At 43.0% G+C, this 17,351-nt stretch overlaps 2 protein-coding genes across 2 annotated transcripts; both read right to left on the bottom strand.

The window, feature by feature from the left end:
• Positions 1–499: 499 nt before the first annotated feature.
• Positions 500–10,715, bottom strand: LRPAP1 (LDL receptor related protein associated protein 1). The gene is made up of 8 exons (XM_054632702.2): positions 10,497–10,715; positions 5,788–5,932; positions 5,323–5,447; positions 3,886–4,006; positions 3,241–3,399; positions 2,625–2,707; positions 1,548–1,724; positions 500–1,225 (listed from the first exon to the last, which is right to left on the bottom strand). Exons 1-8 carry the CDS (start codon positions 10,674–10,676, stop codon positions 1,160–1,162), a joined length of 1,056 nt encoding a protein of 351 aa, XP_054488677.1. The 5' UTR covers positions 10,677–10,715; the 3' UTR covers positions 500–1,159.
• A 3,312-nt stretch (positions 10,716–14,027) lies between these two features.
• LOC129120792 (C-C motif chemokine 5-like) lies at positions 14,028–14,962 on the bottom strand. Its single transcript, XM_054633550.2, has 3 exons — positions 14,796–14,962; positions 14,456–14,567; positions 14,028–14,275 (listed from the first exon to the last, which is right to left on the bottom strand). Exons 1-3 carry the CDS (start codon positions 14,902–14,904, stop codon positions 14,182–14,184), a joined length of 315 nt encoding a protein of 104 aa, XP_054489525.2. The 5' UTR covers positions 14,905–14,962; the 3' UTR covers positions 14,028–14,181.
• Positions 14,963–17,351: the final 2,389 nt, after the last annotated feature.

The following is a 17,351-nucleotide window of genomic DNA, read 5'->3' as shown; positions in this document are numbered from 1 at the left end:
CAGGGACAGCAAGGCTTGAGGCCAGCTGCCTGATCCAGCACACCTCAGCACTGCCACCTGTGAGGGACAGAGCTCCCCAGCCAAGCAGCTGTAATGATTCACCCACACTGGACCTTGGCCTTGGCCTCGTTCCTGGAACAGTTTAATTTGAAACTTTCATTTGAGATAAAGGGTCAGCATTGTTATTAGAGACAATTTCAACCCAGGTGTCTGATGTGTGCCAAAGTTCTGACCAGAAAAATCTGGTCTTGAGAGGAGAAGTGATAATAATCTTTATTGGAGATTGCACTGTAATATACACCCAAAGATAAGCTGCTTTAGAAATCTTTCTGCCTATTCAGAACATAGAAACACATCCTTGTGGTGCAAAACTACCCCTCCTCTCTTAAAAACTGATGTGTGAATGAACATTACAGGAATTAGCAACATGCTCAAAAAACAGGTCTGGTTACTTCTCACTTTATGAAAGGGAAGGTGAAAAAAAAAAGCCTCACCAGTATTTGTTTTGATTTTTTAATGACCAACTGTAGCAAAACCAAAGCAACCATGAACAAGATAATTGTACACACACACGTTAGTCAATAACTAAACTGTGCAAATTGACCTCAGTACTTGTTCCCTTGTTACCCTTCCTCCCCCTCTCACATGAAAGATTCATATACAGTGCAGCAGTGCAGCTCTGAGCCACTGCTCAAAGTCAGTAAAAATATTTTTGTAACCTTAAGCTGAAAATGTAATAGGCCAAGGATTGAAATAAAGACTTTTCTGGCCCCTGTTTAACCTTCCTGTACCTCAGTGTTTGCTTTCATTGATCAGAATACCTTACCTGACTGTAAGATTAGTATTTTTTTACTAGCAGGAATCCTTTGAGAGTTTGCATATTTTTTTCCTTTAGACAAAACTGATTATTTCAAAGGCTGCTACTTGATTCAGAAGTAAGATCTTTATGATCCAAGATGTGCAACCTAAATATTTAATCTAATGATTTAATTTTACAGTGAAAATACAAAATTTGTAATTAAGTAGACAGAAAAAAATCTTACAGGACACATCTGTTCAATCCTTACTATTTTAGAAGGACTCCTTGGTAAGCCCTGCTCAAAAAACCACATTAACTGCTTTGTGTTAATAGACTGATCCCATGAAGCAGAATAAATTCTTATAGTTCATTGTGTTGAAGACCTTGAGAGATTCTGCTGGATAAGTCTTGCAAGTGCTTCTTTACCTATCAGGAAAAGAAAACACACAAAACAAATTTCAGGAAGACAATAAATTATCAATGTAGTAAGATATTCAGATTTTGCTATGAGTATTTGTAACTGAGAGAGTATTTGAACAGAGAGAGCAGAGCAGGAAGATTTCAGGCCTTTTTAGGTCTATAAGAACAATTATGTGTATGCTGTACTAAACATGGAGAACAGATGTGTCTTGAGCTCCCCTTCTGGAAGTCATTCAGCTTGCATGAAAAATCAGCACTGGATAATCTGCTTCCCCTCTGCTACTGAGTTAAACTTTCAACGTGTATGTAACACTGCATTTATACAGACCTTATATCCTAGCTCTTTTGTCTTTTCTTGCAGCATGGCATATTTCTCTTTGTTTCTGTTCAGATGATCCTTGTCTCCAGTTTCCTCTACATGCTTCAGTTTCTGGTGTGAAATCTCTAATTGTTTCTGGTAATGATGGTGTTTTTCAATTTTTGCTTCAAAATGTTTCAGCTCCTCCTAAGATAAGAAATACACACAGCTTCAGAGGAGTTGCTTTCCAAGCCTTCCTTTCTCTTGCCAAGACACTCCTAATGATACTTTACTAAGTCAGGCACAGAAAGCTTTTTCAGTTCCCTGCTTCTTAAAAATGTCTGGACAATCCATTACCATCACCACCAGACTGCTGATTTTGAAAGCAGTGCTGAAAACGACCCACTGCAGAGTCCTCAAAAGGAGACTGTGGGTGGCTGTGAGGTGTGACAAGAGGAGAGCAGTGAACACCAAGTAAAAATTTAGGCATAAGAACAGCAGAATGAGGGGAGAGAGACAAATTTCTAAAAAAGCCTCTTTTTAAAATCTGTTAAACAGGCAGAGTCAGATACAAAAAAAAAATTAAATCTTTTCTTTATACAAGTAGACTTGAATAAAAGTGGTATGAACTGCACAGGAATGAATTTCTATATTATTTCATTGAAAAGCAGTCTTTATCACAATAGTTTTGTGTCAGCTCAACACAGCTCCAACATGGGAAGTTAACAGTACAGGAGATGGGCATGAGAGGGAAATTGCTGGGTATAGAGATTACAGTGCTTCCCAAGGACACAATTAACACATTGGGTAAGAGGGGTAAATCTGGTGCCTTGGCAACAAAGAAGCAGGACCTGATCTTTCAAAGATTCAAAATATGCAACAGTTGTTTTGAGAGGATTCAGAATTGTCATTCTGCTGATTATAATAGAACCAGCATGTGATTAGTTACATACATGTCTATGTATTTGAAGTATTAAAAAGGCAGCATGACCTTTTTTATGGTGTCTGGAGGGTAATACAGAAGTGGCTGCAATCAGAGTAACATCAAGTGTTTCTTTATGTGGCAAATTATCTTTCTGCAAGAGAAGTTGCTGGAATTCTACTTACTCGAAAAGATTCAAGTTCTTTCTCAGTGAAATTAGCTGATTTGGCCATGTCCCACAAATCAATCACTCTTGGTTCTTCAAATTCTAAACAAACACACATAACAAAATGAAAATGTGGACACAATGCTTTTAATGCCCAACTTCTATGAAAGATGAAGAGAGGCTTTCTCACATACATATAGTTATTAAATTAAGAACAGAGACATTAAACACTGCATTTCTAATAGATCTATTTAGATGAAAAGGGAGAAGTAAAGATAAAACTAGATACTAGTACTATGTAAAACAAGTAGGTTTTTAAAAGCAAAAAACCCCAAATCCAAGGAGCTGGATAAAGGCACTGCTTGTCCTGCATGCTGTCTCATTTACTTGCCCTCCTGGGACAATATCCCTTCTCATGGGGGCAGGGAAGACAGAATTATCCTCTTAACACACTGACTGCCTCCTTTCATTAGGCTCCCAGTGTTTGGTTCCAAACAGGACTGGTTGGCTCTATCTCTTCAGCCCACTGTGGTACACAACACACTGTGATACTGTGACTATGCCCTTGCCCACTGATTTTAACTTTTTAAAAATGAAATGAATCCCAAAGAAGCACAAACCCCGCTGTATCATACCACTGGTTGTGTCATATCCCTGGTGACTGACTTTACGCAAACGTTCAAAGCCCTGATTGATGCTCCTTAACTTCTCCTTGAGCTCTCTGTGTTTGTTGTGCAAGATTTCCTCTTTCACCAGGTTCTCCTCAGAGGGATTGATAACATTCTTGTGGATATCTGTTGAAGAACAGTAAGTATTACTGATTGTGGGCCAAATTTTGATAGCTCAAAAACTCCAAAAAATCCCCCAAATCTGAGATGAATAAAAAGTGCTAAGTTCTTAGGATTTGAGTGCAAATAAAGCTGGTGAGATAAAACATGTATTTTCTGCAGACTTTAGAATTGCATTTTGCAGCAGTGAATTTATGCCTGCTGCATAATTTCCTGTAAAACTACAATGGCCATCATTGCTAATCTGATGGCATTTTCCCTGCATGAAATGAAGGCAGAATCAGAAAACTGAAATGGCAACAGTTTCATTAGTTGGCAACAATTCTGGCAGCTGATGCAGAACTAAACCCAGGAGGTAGCTGAAAATGCCAGCATCTGCAAGTGGTTCTGACATAAATGTGAGGAGCTTCAAAGAAATTTGGAAGTGATGGAAACAATGGGCAGAGAAAAGAGATGTACTGATCTTGAAACAGCAGAGAAATGTCCAGGCACCTTCTGTTCTGCTCACAGTCTCCAGCAGAATGTTGTATTCACGAATCTTTTCTTTGTGATGCTTAAATTCTCGCCATAGCTTATCCAGCTCCTCATCAGAGAACTTCCCAGAGGTCTTGGCCTGAAAGAAACATGAGCTCATTATCCTTTCCAGGCCAAGTGCTTTAAGTGCCCTCAACTGCCAAAACGTCTTCCCACTTCTCACCACATTTAGAAAATTATTAAGTGCAGCTTTTCTTTAGATCTTTTGTTTTAATTCTCTTAATATTTGTATGTGGTCAGGATTTAGATGTTGATGGATAATCACGTCAGAAGAAGTTTGCTTCAGACTTGCTATGGATTACCCAGTGAAAAGTGTCTGGCATTTCTATTCCATGGGAAACAATTTAATACAGAAATAAGGGCCATGGAGCTCCACAGACAACTGCAAGGGAACCATTTGCATGAGGGATGCAGCCTGATATTAAACACAGTCTTTACTGCTTCTTACTCTACTAGCATGTGAAGATTCTATCACTGCTGTGCACTTGCTCTCTAACTTGCTTCTCTTAAAGAAGCACTGTTCACACAGTTGGGGCACTACCCACAAAGCTGGTGGGATTCTTGCTGCAATGCCTGATCAAAAGTGAGTGTTTTTGAAACCTATTCAGACCCCATTTTTTTTTTGCTTAGGGATTATTTCTCCTATTGCACTTTACTGTTCCCCAAAGCACAGAATAATATGTTCCTTGCCAAAGCTGTATCTAGTTACAGTAACATTTTAAAATCCAGCAAATCTTTTTTTCTGCTTTACTCTCACTGCAGTAGACTCATGGGAGAATTCTTTAGATTTACCTGACTAGTTGCTTCTTAAAATTTGAATTATTTAATTTCTGACAATTATGACTTTGCCAGTTTTAACTGCCTAAATTTGACAGTACATCTTCCACTTTTTATGCATGAATGCAAATCCTGGAAATTTTCAGTTGAATACTAGGTTGAGAAAGCCCTTATTTAAAACCCTTCCCCCACAATACATTTCACTTTAAGCAGTCTACAAAATGGTTCTATTTTAAATATATCTTTTAAAAAATATCAACAAACAACAATAAGAAAACTGGGAAAAACACCATAGATATACTACTACACAGTGTGACAGTCACACTAAGGGAAGCCATGAGTTCAGGGAAATGTGAGGACCCAGGCTCCACCCTTCAGATTAAGGTGGGTGTTTTATTTGCCAAAGACAACCTGTCATTGCTGGATGGTCTGGATGCAGGTGGGCTTCCCTCTGGGCATGAAGATGTGAGCTACAGAGCAAGGCAGCTTGGTCAGTACTCAACAACAGAGTAGTAAAGCCATTAATTTCCACATCTGAGTGCTCTCAGAAGGCACAGCTAAGACTTCAGTGAAGAAATACTGGTTTCCTACACTCCAGCTCCTGGAAATCTTACTTACCTTGCTCCACAGTTTTTCCAACCTTGGATCATCTAGTGTGTCACTTTCTGTGCCATCTTTAATATAATTGGTATCAACTAGCTGAGAGTCCTTCTTTCCATTCATTCCATATTTAGTCATAATGACTGCAAGGGAATAGAAGATACAGAAACATGAGAACCAACTATGGATGTATGGAAGGTGAGAGATGGGCTGCATCTGTCACTTGCAGAGCTGGATTTTGCAGCTCATGGAGGAAAAGCTAACAAACAGTTCAAGACACAGTGGTCCCAGGTTCAATGACCTCTTCTGGAATTATTGGGAGTAAAGGACTCTGTTAGGCTCCTGCAGCTCCCTACTGACCTGCAAAGAGCTTGTTGTGTGCTCAGTGTCCACAATTATTATTCAATAGTTTAAACACAAGTGTCTAACCATGTGTGTGTGTGATGCAAAGTTTAAACTCCTCCTTTCCAAGACAGCCCTTACCATTTAAGTTGCGTCTGAGCTTGGCTTCCTTCTCTCCATCTTCATCCAGCCCTTCAGCCTTCAGTTTTTTCCAGCTCAGCTCATCCTTTTCTTGTATTTTCAGATCACTGTGCAACTCTGCCAGTTTCACAGCAGAGAGATGGAGCTAACAAGAACACAGAAAGGTTTATATTTAGTTATGTGGAGTCCCCTTTTGCTGCAGAGCTACCTCAGGAACCAGTACAGATAGATAACAACCAGCATGGCACAGCAATTCTTCTCAAACAACATGCCATTGCCACCACATGTGCTTTCTTGTGGACCATCTTCCAACCATACAGTTATAGTGAGTTGAAAAACTTTATTGGTTAGTACAGATTTTCAGTCTACCAAGTCACTGAGGATGGCCTTGCAGGTCAAAGAGCCACTTCATTGGCAATTTTTACTATGATCAAAATGAAAAAAAATCTCAAATAATTTCTTAACATGGTTTATGTGCATTAAAACATATAAAACCTAGACATAGTCCTGTCTGACATACTAGAAAATAAAAGGTAAGACATTGAGGCTGAAGATAGGAAAAAAAAATTAGTTTGAATGAATGCTAGGTCAGCTTGAAATTTTGTGAGCTACAGAGAAAACAGGAACAATGACTAATATGTGGTTGGCTAAGCAACACTGCTCTGAGTTGATCCTGAACTTCCAGATTTTAGCCACCATAGTTATTCAGTTTAAAACAAATAAATGTAACAAACCACCTTAATACTTCAGAACCACTTTTTTTTTTGTGTGTGTCTACATGGTCAAAAAACACATGATGAGGTGAGGAGAAGCCCAGAGAAGAGAGGAAATAAAACCCTCAACTACTGCGTGCTCAGCTCCTGGGAGCTCAGATCCAGCTGGAAACCACCTGGGCTTGCCAGTCCTAGCACAAGTTTATCTATTTTAGCATTAAAACCAGCTTACACTTTATAAAAATTATCATTTTCAATGAGGAAGGAGTATGTTTAATAAACACAGACTCAAAACTCAGAATTGTTTTTAAACATCTGAATGATACTGAAAAGATTCAGGCATTCCTTTGTGTGTCAGTAGGTTATTTTAAAGTAATAGGAAAAGTGCAATTACTTTAAGCTAATGCACTTCCTATTGACAAGAATTCAGGAAACTATCCACATTATTGTTTATGTATCCATCATAGGCTGTCCTATTAATTAATCTTGTGACACTGCATACAATTATTTTGATTTTTAAACTATTTTTTTTCCTGCATTTTGCACTTGGCTTACTGAAATTACTAAGATCTAGAGTAGTTAGAATCACAGGTAAATATAATACTTATAGAACACATTAAAACTTCTGATCCCTCTAATACTAAAGCAAAGGAGTGTCCCTGTTGTGACCTTTACCATCTACTTTTGGGGAACTGCTTTACAGAAACAAAGCACTTAGAAGTAACCACTTTCTTTATAGTTCTTAGTATGTGCTGAGTAGAAGAAAAACTTTAATCATGTACTTATTTACTTTTCTGGTGCAGAATGACGTGGACAGCCCAAGTGTCACTGCTGCAGTGGAACCAAGTATCATTTTCCTCAGAAAGAATTGTGCCCTGAAGCTTCAAGACTCAGTGAGAAGTTTGCTACAAATTGTGCAGGGAATGGCCAAACATCTTGGTAGTTATTTAGTTACTCTAATATGAGGCAGCATTCAAGTAGCATGGACATCATATGTAGTTGGGATGAGGAAATATAGGAATAAATAGCCATGCACAATTAGATAAGAAGTAATTTATCTCCTAAGTACTGCAAATATAATAAAATAAAATCTTTCATATGTGACCTTGTCATCAGAAACACACTACAGCATAAAAGATTACACAGTGCAGTTTATGTTAGAGCCCCTCTGCAGTTAGTGCAATCCCATAAACACGTACAGCTTTCCATTTTCTGGAAATTATAGAAAAGAATATCAGAATTTCTAAACATAAAGTTTGGAGACATCATCAATCAAACATATTAAAGTCCTAATAAATACTAAGGAACTACATTAAGCCCACTATTCCTTAAGAGAAAACAAGATTCTATTCAAATTTCTCCTAACTGGAGCAATATTTTTCCAATTCTCATTATAATTTAGTAGGAAACTAAAGTAACTGTCCTTGTAAACATTATAAATCCTTTGAAACTTTTTGGAAGCCCCTTGCCTGTTCCATTAATGCCATACAGAGTGAATACATAAGTTAATTTAAAGTATTCAATTCAAGAACTACTTCCTTTAAGGTTATCCCATGTTGGACCCTGAGTACACCAGGTACAAAATGTCAGTGGTCAGACTCCTCATCACTTTACTAACATCACTCACATGCTGGAATAACTAACTAGAAGCAGAGGTGAAAAGTTAGGTTTAATGATTAAATAACTAAGCAACAAGCTCCTTAAACTCATTCCTTATTCCTCATTCCTTATGCTGCCTGGACATTGACTTCTAAGACAGGTACCTATTCCAATTCTGGGAATGAATGCTGGAAACTTGAACATTACAACAATTACATCATTTGCTGTTGGGCTGGCTGCAATCATTACCTGCAACATCCTTACCTACACTCTTGCCTCCAAGAGGAAAGAGCTCTTTACTACAAATTTATGGAAAGAGATTCTGGAGGAAGATCAAGCACTCTCTCCCACTTACCCTCAGGGAAACAAGAACAAAGTCTGGCTTGCCAGCTCCTGGTCCCACTAAGCAACATTCTGGGGCTTTTTTAAGGACTGCTCCTCCAGCTGTGTGTTGCAATGCTGAATTGTGGTATCTGACTTTTATGTCAAAACGAAGAAGTTCCCTGTTTTCAGTAGTTTCTCTATCACTACCAAAATAAAGGAATGAAGAGTTCTGCATTGATAATGGAAGTATTTCAAAGCAGATGTAACACACAGGCATAGTTTTCCTCTTATTTTATATATTGCCCAGACATACTGAAAAATCACTTTATAGAACACAGGCTGGATGACAGTTGTACTTAACAGTGAAATTCAGATGGTGGCAAATTTAGTTCAAGTAGGTTTTGCATCTCTAAAATCCAGCTCACACATATAGAATTTACTAATTTACTAAGACTTAGTTCCTGACTGACAGAGTTAATCCATTTTATATTTTAGCATCTTAACACAGATGATGTAAAGCACCTCAAATTTTAATTCCAGAAGAGCCAGGTATGAACTTGGGAAAAGACTGTAATTGGAAAGGTGAGAGGTAACTGATACTACTATAATTACAGATTATTTCTAGTCTCAGTGTTGTTTCTTTTTCAGCTGTCAGTTCAACAGCTGGAGTTTCACTAACACACTTTCCTATGCCCCATTCCATCTGTCTCCCATCGAGGAAAGGAGTAATTTTGATACCTTCCTAGAGCACATTGGGAGGCAGCACAATGGCAGGGTTCTAGTTTCTGGCTGAATTTGGGGATGGTCTACCTCCAATTCAATAGCTCAGGCTATTCAGAATACAGAAGATCCAAAATTAATGTTAACTATATTTCATAGCCTGAAAGAACTTAACCTTTGCAGTCATCACCCTAATTTCCATGGTCCACAATATTCAGGGGATATCTGCAGTGCATTCTTCTTCTCCCACTGCAGCTGTTCTTTTTAGTTCTAAGTAAATATTTCCACTGTAATGAAATAACTTGACTGTATTTTCGCTTTAATTAAACATCTTTTGTAGTCCACAGTGAGAGAAACTCAAGTACTGTTTTGACTCACTGTCAAAATTAAGGCTCTCATCTGGGAATGGTGAAACCCATTTGCTGGTCCTCTTGCATTTGTCTACATCACTTGACGTAAATGTAGGAGACACAACCACCAGGGTGGAGATTTCCTCTTCTCCTGCAGTGAATTTCCGCCTTGTGCCGGGCAGGAACCGAGGCCACCGCCTTCAGACAGATGAGAGCATCCCAGTCCTGAACGGCAGGGCTAATGCTTTCAACCAGCGAGCTCTGGAGCCAAGCGCACATCCTACCTGGCACCACAGGGAAATCCCTCTCTCTCCCACTGCCTGGGCATGTGGATTAGCTGCTGCATTACCCACGGGCAGGTGAACACTTCCCAGGGCTCGGACACACATCTCAGGGCTCGGACACACATCCCCTGTCCCGGGAGCCATGCGGTTTAGGTGTTGCATTACCCACGGGCAGGTGAACACCTCCCAGGGCTCGGACACACATCCCAGGGCTCGGACACACATCCCTGTCCCGGGAGCCATGCGGTTTAGGTGTTGCATTACCCACGGGCAGGTGAACACCTCCCAGGGCTCGGACACACATCCCCTGTTACCCACGGGCAGGTGAACACATCTCAGGGCTCGGACACACATCCCAGGGCTCGGACACACATCCCTGTCCCGGGAGCCATGCGGTTTAGCTGCTGCATTACCCAGGGGCAGGTGAACACCTCCCAGGGCTCGGACACACATCCCAGGGCTCGGACACACATCCTCTGTCCCGGGAGGAGGCACAGCCGCCCGCCGCGGGGCTGAGCGGAGCGCTCGCTGCGTGACGGTCGGGGATAGCCATGCCCGAGAACAGAACGAAAGCCATCGCAGCCCCGAGCCGGGGCCAGACAGCCTCGGCCTCTCCTCACACACCGGTGCCCGCTCCTCGCCATCTCCCTGACGGGGAAAGAGTGTCTGAAGCGGCCGGGCCCGACCTCGGAGCCCCCTCCGAGCGCCACCCCACTCACCCGCTGCGCCTTCTCCCAGATCTGGTTCAGCCTCACCACCCGGAACTCCCCGGCCTCCCGCCGCTTGCCGTCGGCGGCCGCCAGCCCCTCGTTGGCCTCCCGGGAGTACTTGCTGGCCTGGCCGGCGGCAGCCAGGAGCAGCGCGGCGGCGAGGGCCGGCAGCGCTCGCACAGCCGCCATGTTGCGCCGCGCGGAGAACTACAACTCCCGAGATGCCCTGCGGGGACGGGAGGTTGGTGCTGGACGAACCGGGGCAAGGCCGGAAATCCAGAGCCTGGCTTGGGTCTGGGGGGCGTGAGCGGAGCGCGGTTTGAGCTGTTTCTCTTCGTGCCATTCTCCTTGAGAAAAACACCAATCACTTGTTTTTAAAATTTTAAAAGTTTAATAGTAATAAAATGATTATAAAAATAGTAATACAATTAAAGTAATAATAATTTGGACAATTTGGATTAGGACAATATGAGGCAATAGAAACAAAGAGTTACGGACGGTCTGGGTACCTTTTTCTGGGCAGCATAAGCCCGAAAAAGGACACCCGTTAACAGAGGATTAACCCTTAAAAACAATAGCCTGTTGCATATTCATACACCTCATACATGATGCATAAATTCCATTCCAATACAGGATTCTGTCTGGTCATCGTCAACTTCTTCCTCCTAATCCTAATGGCGTCGTCCTGCCTGAGCGAGGCAGGAAGAAGTTAGTTTCTCCTGATAATGGGGCAATAAATTCTCTTTCTCTGAAAGATTTAGGTGTCCTGTGACTGCTATCTCGGTGCGAGTCCTTTCTTAAAAAAAAAGTATCCTACATAGCATAGTTTCTATTTTAACATTTTGTTATAAGCCAAAACTATATTTAACACACTACTTAAGAGAATTAATACAGCATAACTTTCTAACGTAACACATATAATATTCGTTTTAATATTGGCAAAAAGCCAATCATAAAATACACATTTTTCACATTCTCATTCTCCTCAGTGCTTGCTTCACAAAATATACGGAATATGGCACATTTTATGAGTAGTTTCCCCCCCAACACTCGGTGCTGATGTCAGCTGTGTGAGAACAAGGGGACACAGTGCGTTCGAGCACCGCTGCTTTCATCAAACAAAGTTTTCAGATATCAACACAATGCCCAAGAGTTCAAAGAAAAAGAAGTGGCAGTTCGAGGAATGGAAGGCAAGAATGGGAACGGGTTCCCCCTTGGTGGTGACAGAGAAGAACACCTGTACCCAGGGCAGCACAGAGGGATGGATGGTGGTGCGGGCAGAAGGAGGGCTGTGTGAAATGCAGGGACACCTAGGCTGGGTTTGTAAAAAATGTGTGTTTTACGATTGGCTTTTTGCAAATATTAAAATTAATATTATATGTGTTATGTTAGAAAGTTATGCTGTATTAATTTTCTTAAGTAGTGTGTTAAATATAATTTTAGGTTATAACATAATGTTAAAATAGAAATGATGCTATGTAAGATACTTTTTTTAAAGAAAGGATTCGCACTGAGATAGCAGCCACAGGACACCTAAATCTTTCAGAGAAAAAGAATTTATTGCTCTCTTATCAGAACAAACTAACTTCTTCCTGTCTCACTCAGGCAGGAAAACACTGTCAGGATTAAAGGAAGAAGCTGACGATGACCAGACAGAATTCTTTGTCTGAATGGAATTTATGCATCATATATGAGGTGTATGAATATGCAACAGGCTATTGCTTTTAAGGGTTAATCCTCTGTTAACATGTGTCCTTTTTTAGGCTTATTTTGCCCAGAAAAGGTACCTGGACCATCTGGAACTCTTTGTTCTTATTGTCTTGTATTGTCCTAATCTCAGTTGTTCAAATTATTATTACTGTAATTATATTACTGTTTTTATAACCATTTTATTACTATTAAACTTTTAGAATTTTAAAAACAAGTGATTGGCGTTTTTCACAGGTTGTTCTCCAGGGCTGATGTGTGAGAATGGCTCTGGGCTTGGTGGTGTGTGCTCAGAGTGCAGCTCTTGGTCCTGATGGTGCCAACCTCCTACCTCAGCGTGTCCTCCTCAAGGAGCCAGCCAAACGGTGCAGTGGTCAACAGGCAGTTTTGGGAGGGGATTAAGTCAAGCTGTATTAAGGAAAAACACTCCATGATGCTGTGAAAATGCACAGTATTTAATCCAGGGTTGGTGTATTTATAAGAACCAATAGATTGCCTAAATTATAATGAGATTTGTGAAAACAGCGTGCCAGGGAGTAACAACAGTTACAACAACAGTGTGTAATTTTTGCCTTGTAAGTAATAGAAAAGACTTGTGTTTTCTCTTTCACATTTTTCATAGGTCAGAGATTTTGTGTTATTAACCTAGAAGCTTTTGCTATAAGACTGAATTGCAGAAGTGGCCAAAAGCATTGCATTGAACTATACATTGCATTGAACTATACATTGCATTGAAGAGCAGTTGAAGTGAGCTTTGAAGTACAGCAAACTGATGCAGAAAGAAGTCCATCAGCCTTGCCCAAAACTTATGCAGCTCTACACATCAATTTTAGGATTTAGAGCTTCTTTTAGTCTCATTATTACAGTGTATATATGTATTCTTGGGTCATTTTGAAATAGATAGTTCTATCTTGGCATTTGAAATACTGATTGAGTTTTCAGGCTGCAAATAAATTCAACTTCTATGCTCTGTAAACTCCAACAGGTTCCCAGTCTTCTTTTAGTATTGTGTGTACTTGTGCACAGCTTTATGCATTTGTTTCCCTGAATTTTTGACTACACTAAAAATTTTTAGAAATAAGAGAGGGGCTGCGACACCATTCATTTGCTTATATTGGCTTGTTGGATGTCATTCTCCAGTGCCTTTACCTCTGTGACCAGTTTTTGGTACAGTTCTGTGTGTCCTGGCCCAAGCAGAAGTGGTGCAGGGCAGAGTGTGGCCCAGGGGCAGAGCTGGTGTCACCTGCAGAGAGGTCCCACTCGCGTCCCCAGCGCTGGCCAGTGGTGTGAGGACAGAGGTGGTGGCAGTGGTGGGGACAATGCTGCCTGCTCCTGCCTGCTCCTCTGGCAGCACTGTGGCACCGAGCGTGTATGTGGGGACAGCAGCACCCAGGAGCACCAGGACCTCAGCTCCAGCACTGCAAGGGGCTGTAATGTAGGAGGGGGCTAGGAGTGGGGGTGTCAGGCAGTCAGACTGTCCTGATCCTCTAGTCTTTGGGGAAAGTATGTCAAAGAGCTGGTGGGAGATGCCCAGCAGGGCTGCCTGGCCCAGGGGGTTTGTTATGTGCTGTGTGGAGAGGGCCCCAAGAAATGGATGAGATGCCAGTGTCACCTCACAGGTATGTCTGGGTCATGCTGGGATGCAGGAGCTGAGTCTGGGCTGGGGAGAGGGAAGGGCTGTGGGAGCTGTCATGGGGCCACTCTGCACAATGGGTAGCAGTGAAACCAGGGAATGGGGATGGCAAGAGGCTCCCCATGGGTCCTTTCTGTCATGTTGGGGTTCCAGCAGAGACTTCAGAGACACCCAAAGGATTTGACAAGCCAAACATTTTATTCAAGCATTTATGCAAAAGCAAAGTTTAGTTAAACAAGTGTATGCCAATTGTAATAAATTTTCCTTTTGAAGAAGGATGCAGCTCAAGCACTCTTACTGCAGTCCTCATGGTAGGGGCTGAGCACTCTGCCCTGGAGCAGCAGCAGGGAGGAGTCAGTACTCCTGAAGCTCCATGTGCTCCAGGTATTCCTGCACCCAGCGAGCACGGGGGTCTGCACACAGCTCCCTTCCTTTCGTGGTGACCAGGCTGTTGGGAAAAACAGTATTGAGGCACTCAGCCAGGGCATCAGGGTGCTTTTGCTAGCTCCTCCTGGCAGCACCCTGGTTGTCCCTGTCCATGCCCTTCCTGATCCTGGACAACCTTGGACACCCTTGGGGCACTGCCCTGGCTGGTGCACCCTGGATCCCAGCAATGTTGGGTACTTACACCACAGCTGGCTGTGTGCAGAGGTTGCTGGTCATGTAGGCAGAGCTGATCATCCTGCGTGGAACGGGGCGTGACATGTAGGAGAAGCAGCAGGCGGTGGGGATTTTGACTTCTGTGAGGGAAGAGAGATGGGCCCAGTGAGATCCCACACTGCAGCAGAGGCTCTGCCTGGGGGATTTGCCATCACCTGTGCTGTATCTTCTGGGAACACCCCCTGGAAACCTCCATCTCTGAGGCTTAGTCCCCGCACTGGTGATGACCATCGGCTCCCAGTCATCTCCATAGACATGAGGGTCTAATCAGTGGGGAAGGGGCTCTCTCCTGGGGAAGGAGAACCTACCGTTCCTCTTGGAAAGTGCAGCACTTCTGGAGACACTGGGATCAGCCTCAGCCAGGGAGCAGATGGCCACAAGGAGCAGAACAGCCAGGGCAGCTGCCAGGACCTTCATGGTGCTGGGAAGGTGGAGAGAGCCACGAGTGAGGCTGGAGCTGGGCTGTCTGTAGGGCTCTCCTCTGCATGGTAGCCGCTGCTCCTGCTGATCTCCTTTTATACCCCCACCACTGGCTGGGCACAGGGTTTCAAGGAAGAAAATGAGTTTATCATACCAGGAAAATTATGTGAGGCAAAGAAACTGCAGAAAGGGAAGTGCCAGCCACAGGGCTGTGATTTTCAGATTCAAGAGAGAACAAGTCTTATGAGGAGCAGCTGAAGGAGCTGGGTTTGTGTCATAGTTGAGATGGTCAAGTACAAAGCAGAACACTCAATTTTCAGAAGGCTTCAAACATGTTTTTATTATAGCATGCATGCTTTTTTATACATTCTTACAAAACTCATAAGTTTACACTTTACTCATTGGTCACAAAAGACAAACAACACGCTTATTGGAGTAGTTGCAGTTGCAGTTTTCTCTTACTTATCCTTCTTTCTTTCTTGGTTTCTACATCAACAACCTTGCTGGAAAATCCTTTCAGGAGTAAACATGGATCCTCTTATCAAACTTCTCTCTGGCTCACAGAAGTCGCTGTAGAACCTCTTCCACAGGTTTCTTTGATGGTAGAAGAGGAGGCCCCCCTGAGGGGCACCTTACTGCTCTCTGCAACTTTTTGAAAGGAGGGCTGTAGTGAGGTGGGGGTTGCTCTGTTCTCCCAGGTGACAAGAATGAGACAAAATGGCTTCACATTGAACCAGTGCATGTTATGAAAATGTTCTTTTCTGGGAGGGTTGTCTAGCACTGCAACAGGTTGCCCAGGGAAGTGGTGGAGTCACCATCCCTAAACACATTTAAAAGACATGTAGATGTAGTGCTTAGGGATGTAGTTTGGTGGTGAACTTTGTAATGCTGGATTAACAGTTGGACTTGATGATCTTAAAGGTCTTTTCCAACATAAATGATCCTACAATTTGTTCCTGTCAACTTCACGGTACTGCAGGGGCTGAGGGAACACAAGTGGGGCTGGAGCTGGGGTGGCTGCAGGGTTTTCCTCTTCACAATGCTCAGTCCCTGCTGCTACTTCCCTCCTATTCATCCAGGGTTTCAAGGAGAGAAAATGAGTGCAACATGACGGAGAAATTATGCCAGGATTTCCCAGTTTTGCTGAGCTGGAGACATCAAGGAAACCACAGAAGGGGAATTTCTTGGTGACAGATCTGCAATTTTCAGATTCCATTTGAGTCTCTGGTGGGCCTGGCCAGAGCCCAAACCCCCAAACACAAGCCCAACTACTGCTGCAATGACCTATTGTCTGAGAACCAGGCTGGGATGTGAACTTTGCTGAGCAGAGTTCTGAGGAAAACCAAAATAAGGCTAAACACTGGAAAAGGAGGAAGTAGCAAGTTTCATAGCTTGCTTTCTGAGTGTGCACTATCCAATTAGCAGGCTGCCCCGACGAGGGGGGAGAATGATGCATCTGACTCCATCTTAGCAGAAGGCTAATTAGTTACTTTATTATACTAGATTATTCTGTACTATATTACACTATATTACATTACATCTAAACTGAATCTGCCAAGCACTCAAGTCTGCACACACTGCACTGAATCTCGTGACTGTCAGCCCACAGTCCTGACACACACGCACACTTGTCCCTGACAGGCCCAGGAAACAAAATACCATCTCTTTGGGTAAAAAAAATCTCCATATTGCATTCTACTTTTGCACAAACACAGGCACAGCAAATGATAAGAATTGTTTTTCCTTTCTCTGAGGTTCAGAGAATGTGAAACCCAGAAATATTCTTGGGAAGAATTGTGCCTTGCTCTTCTCTGTGAAGAGAAATGGGGTGACAGTGCACTGCTGGGGTCTTTAGGAATTGATTATATCCTACCTTTGTCAAGCAAGAATTTTGCTGCAGTGGTGTGTCTGAGGTGCCCCCAGCTGGCAGGTGCAGCCCCTGAGGGGATGTCAGTGCCACACTCCCCCGGGGAGCCTGGCTACCCCTTACCCCCTGAGAACCACTAGCCACAGGAACCACTGATAACATCATGTACCCTCTCAAAATACCTAATTTCTGCAGAAATGAGCCTTTTTGAGTAAATGAGGGTGCGGTGGGTGGTTTGCAGCTGGCTACCAGAGCATCCCTGGCCTGTGCACTGCCAGACAGGGGGCATGAAGACTCCTAACCTCACCTTCTGTGCCAACTGTGTCAGCTCCTGTGGCTACCAGGGAACAGTTGTAGAATCCCTCTTCACTGGTCCCTGTCTGGCTCAGCTTGCTGGCCTGGTACTGCAGGAGGGGAAAAGAGGGCTGGGAGCCATGGAATGTCAGCTCTCAGGACTCACCAATCCATTCTTGTGGACACTGAGCCTGTCCTGCTGGCACAGTGATGTTGCTGTCAGCTCACTGGCACAGCCTGAGCAGTGCCTGGAGACAGCCCCACTGTCACCCCCAGAACCATG

This window comes from Agelaius phoeniceus, chromosome 4 (assembly GCF_051311805.1).
Source record: "Agelaius phoeniceus isolate bAgePho1 chromosome 4, bAgePho1.hap1, whole genome shotgun sequence".
Taxonomy (NCBI): domain Eukaryota; kingdom Metazoa; phylum Chordata; class Aves; order Passeriformes; family Icteridae; genus Agelaius; species Agelaius phoeniceus.
This window is presented reverse-complemented; position numbering and strand designations above follow the sequence as displayed.

Bases quoted from the DNA above. Each gene is read 5' to 3' on its own strand.
- LOC129120792 (XM_054633550.2), bottom strand. From the start codon at position 14,904: ATGAAGGTCCTGGCAGCTGCCCTGGCTGTTCTGCTCCTTGTGGCCATC. The intron at 14,568-14,795 runs GTAGGTTCTCCT...CTTCCCTCACAG, and splicing joins TGCACTTTCCAAGAGGAACG to AAGTCAAAATCCCCACCGCC. The intron at 14,276-14,455 runs GTAAGTACCCAA...TTTTCCCAACAG, and splicing joins TGCACACAGCCAGCTGTGGT to CCTGGTCACCACGAAAGGAA.
- LRPAP1 (XM_054632702.2), bottom strand. From the start codon at position 10,676: ATGGCGGCTGTGCGAGCGCTGCCGGCCCTCGCCGCCGCGCTGCTCCTG. The intron at 5,933-10,496 runs GTGAGTGGGGTG...TGTTCTTGTTAG, and splicing joins TCTGGGAGAAGGCGCAGCGG to CTCCATCTCTCTGCTGTGAA. The intron at 3,400-3,885 runs GTGCCTGGACAT...GTTCTTCAACAG, and splicing joins GACTGTGAGCAGAACAGAAG to ATATCCACAAGAATGTTATC.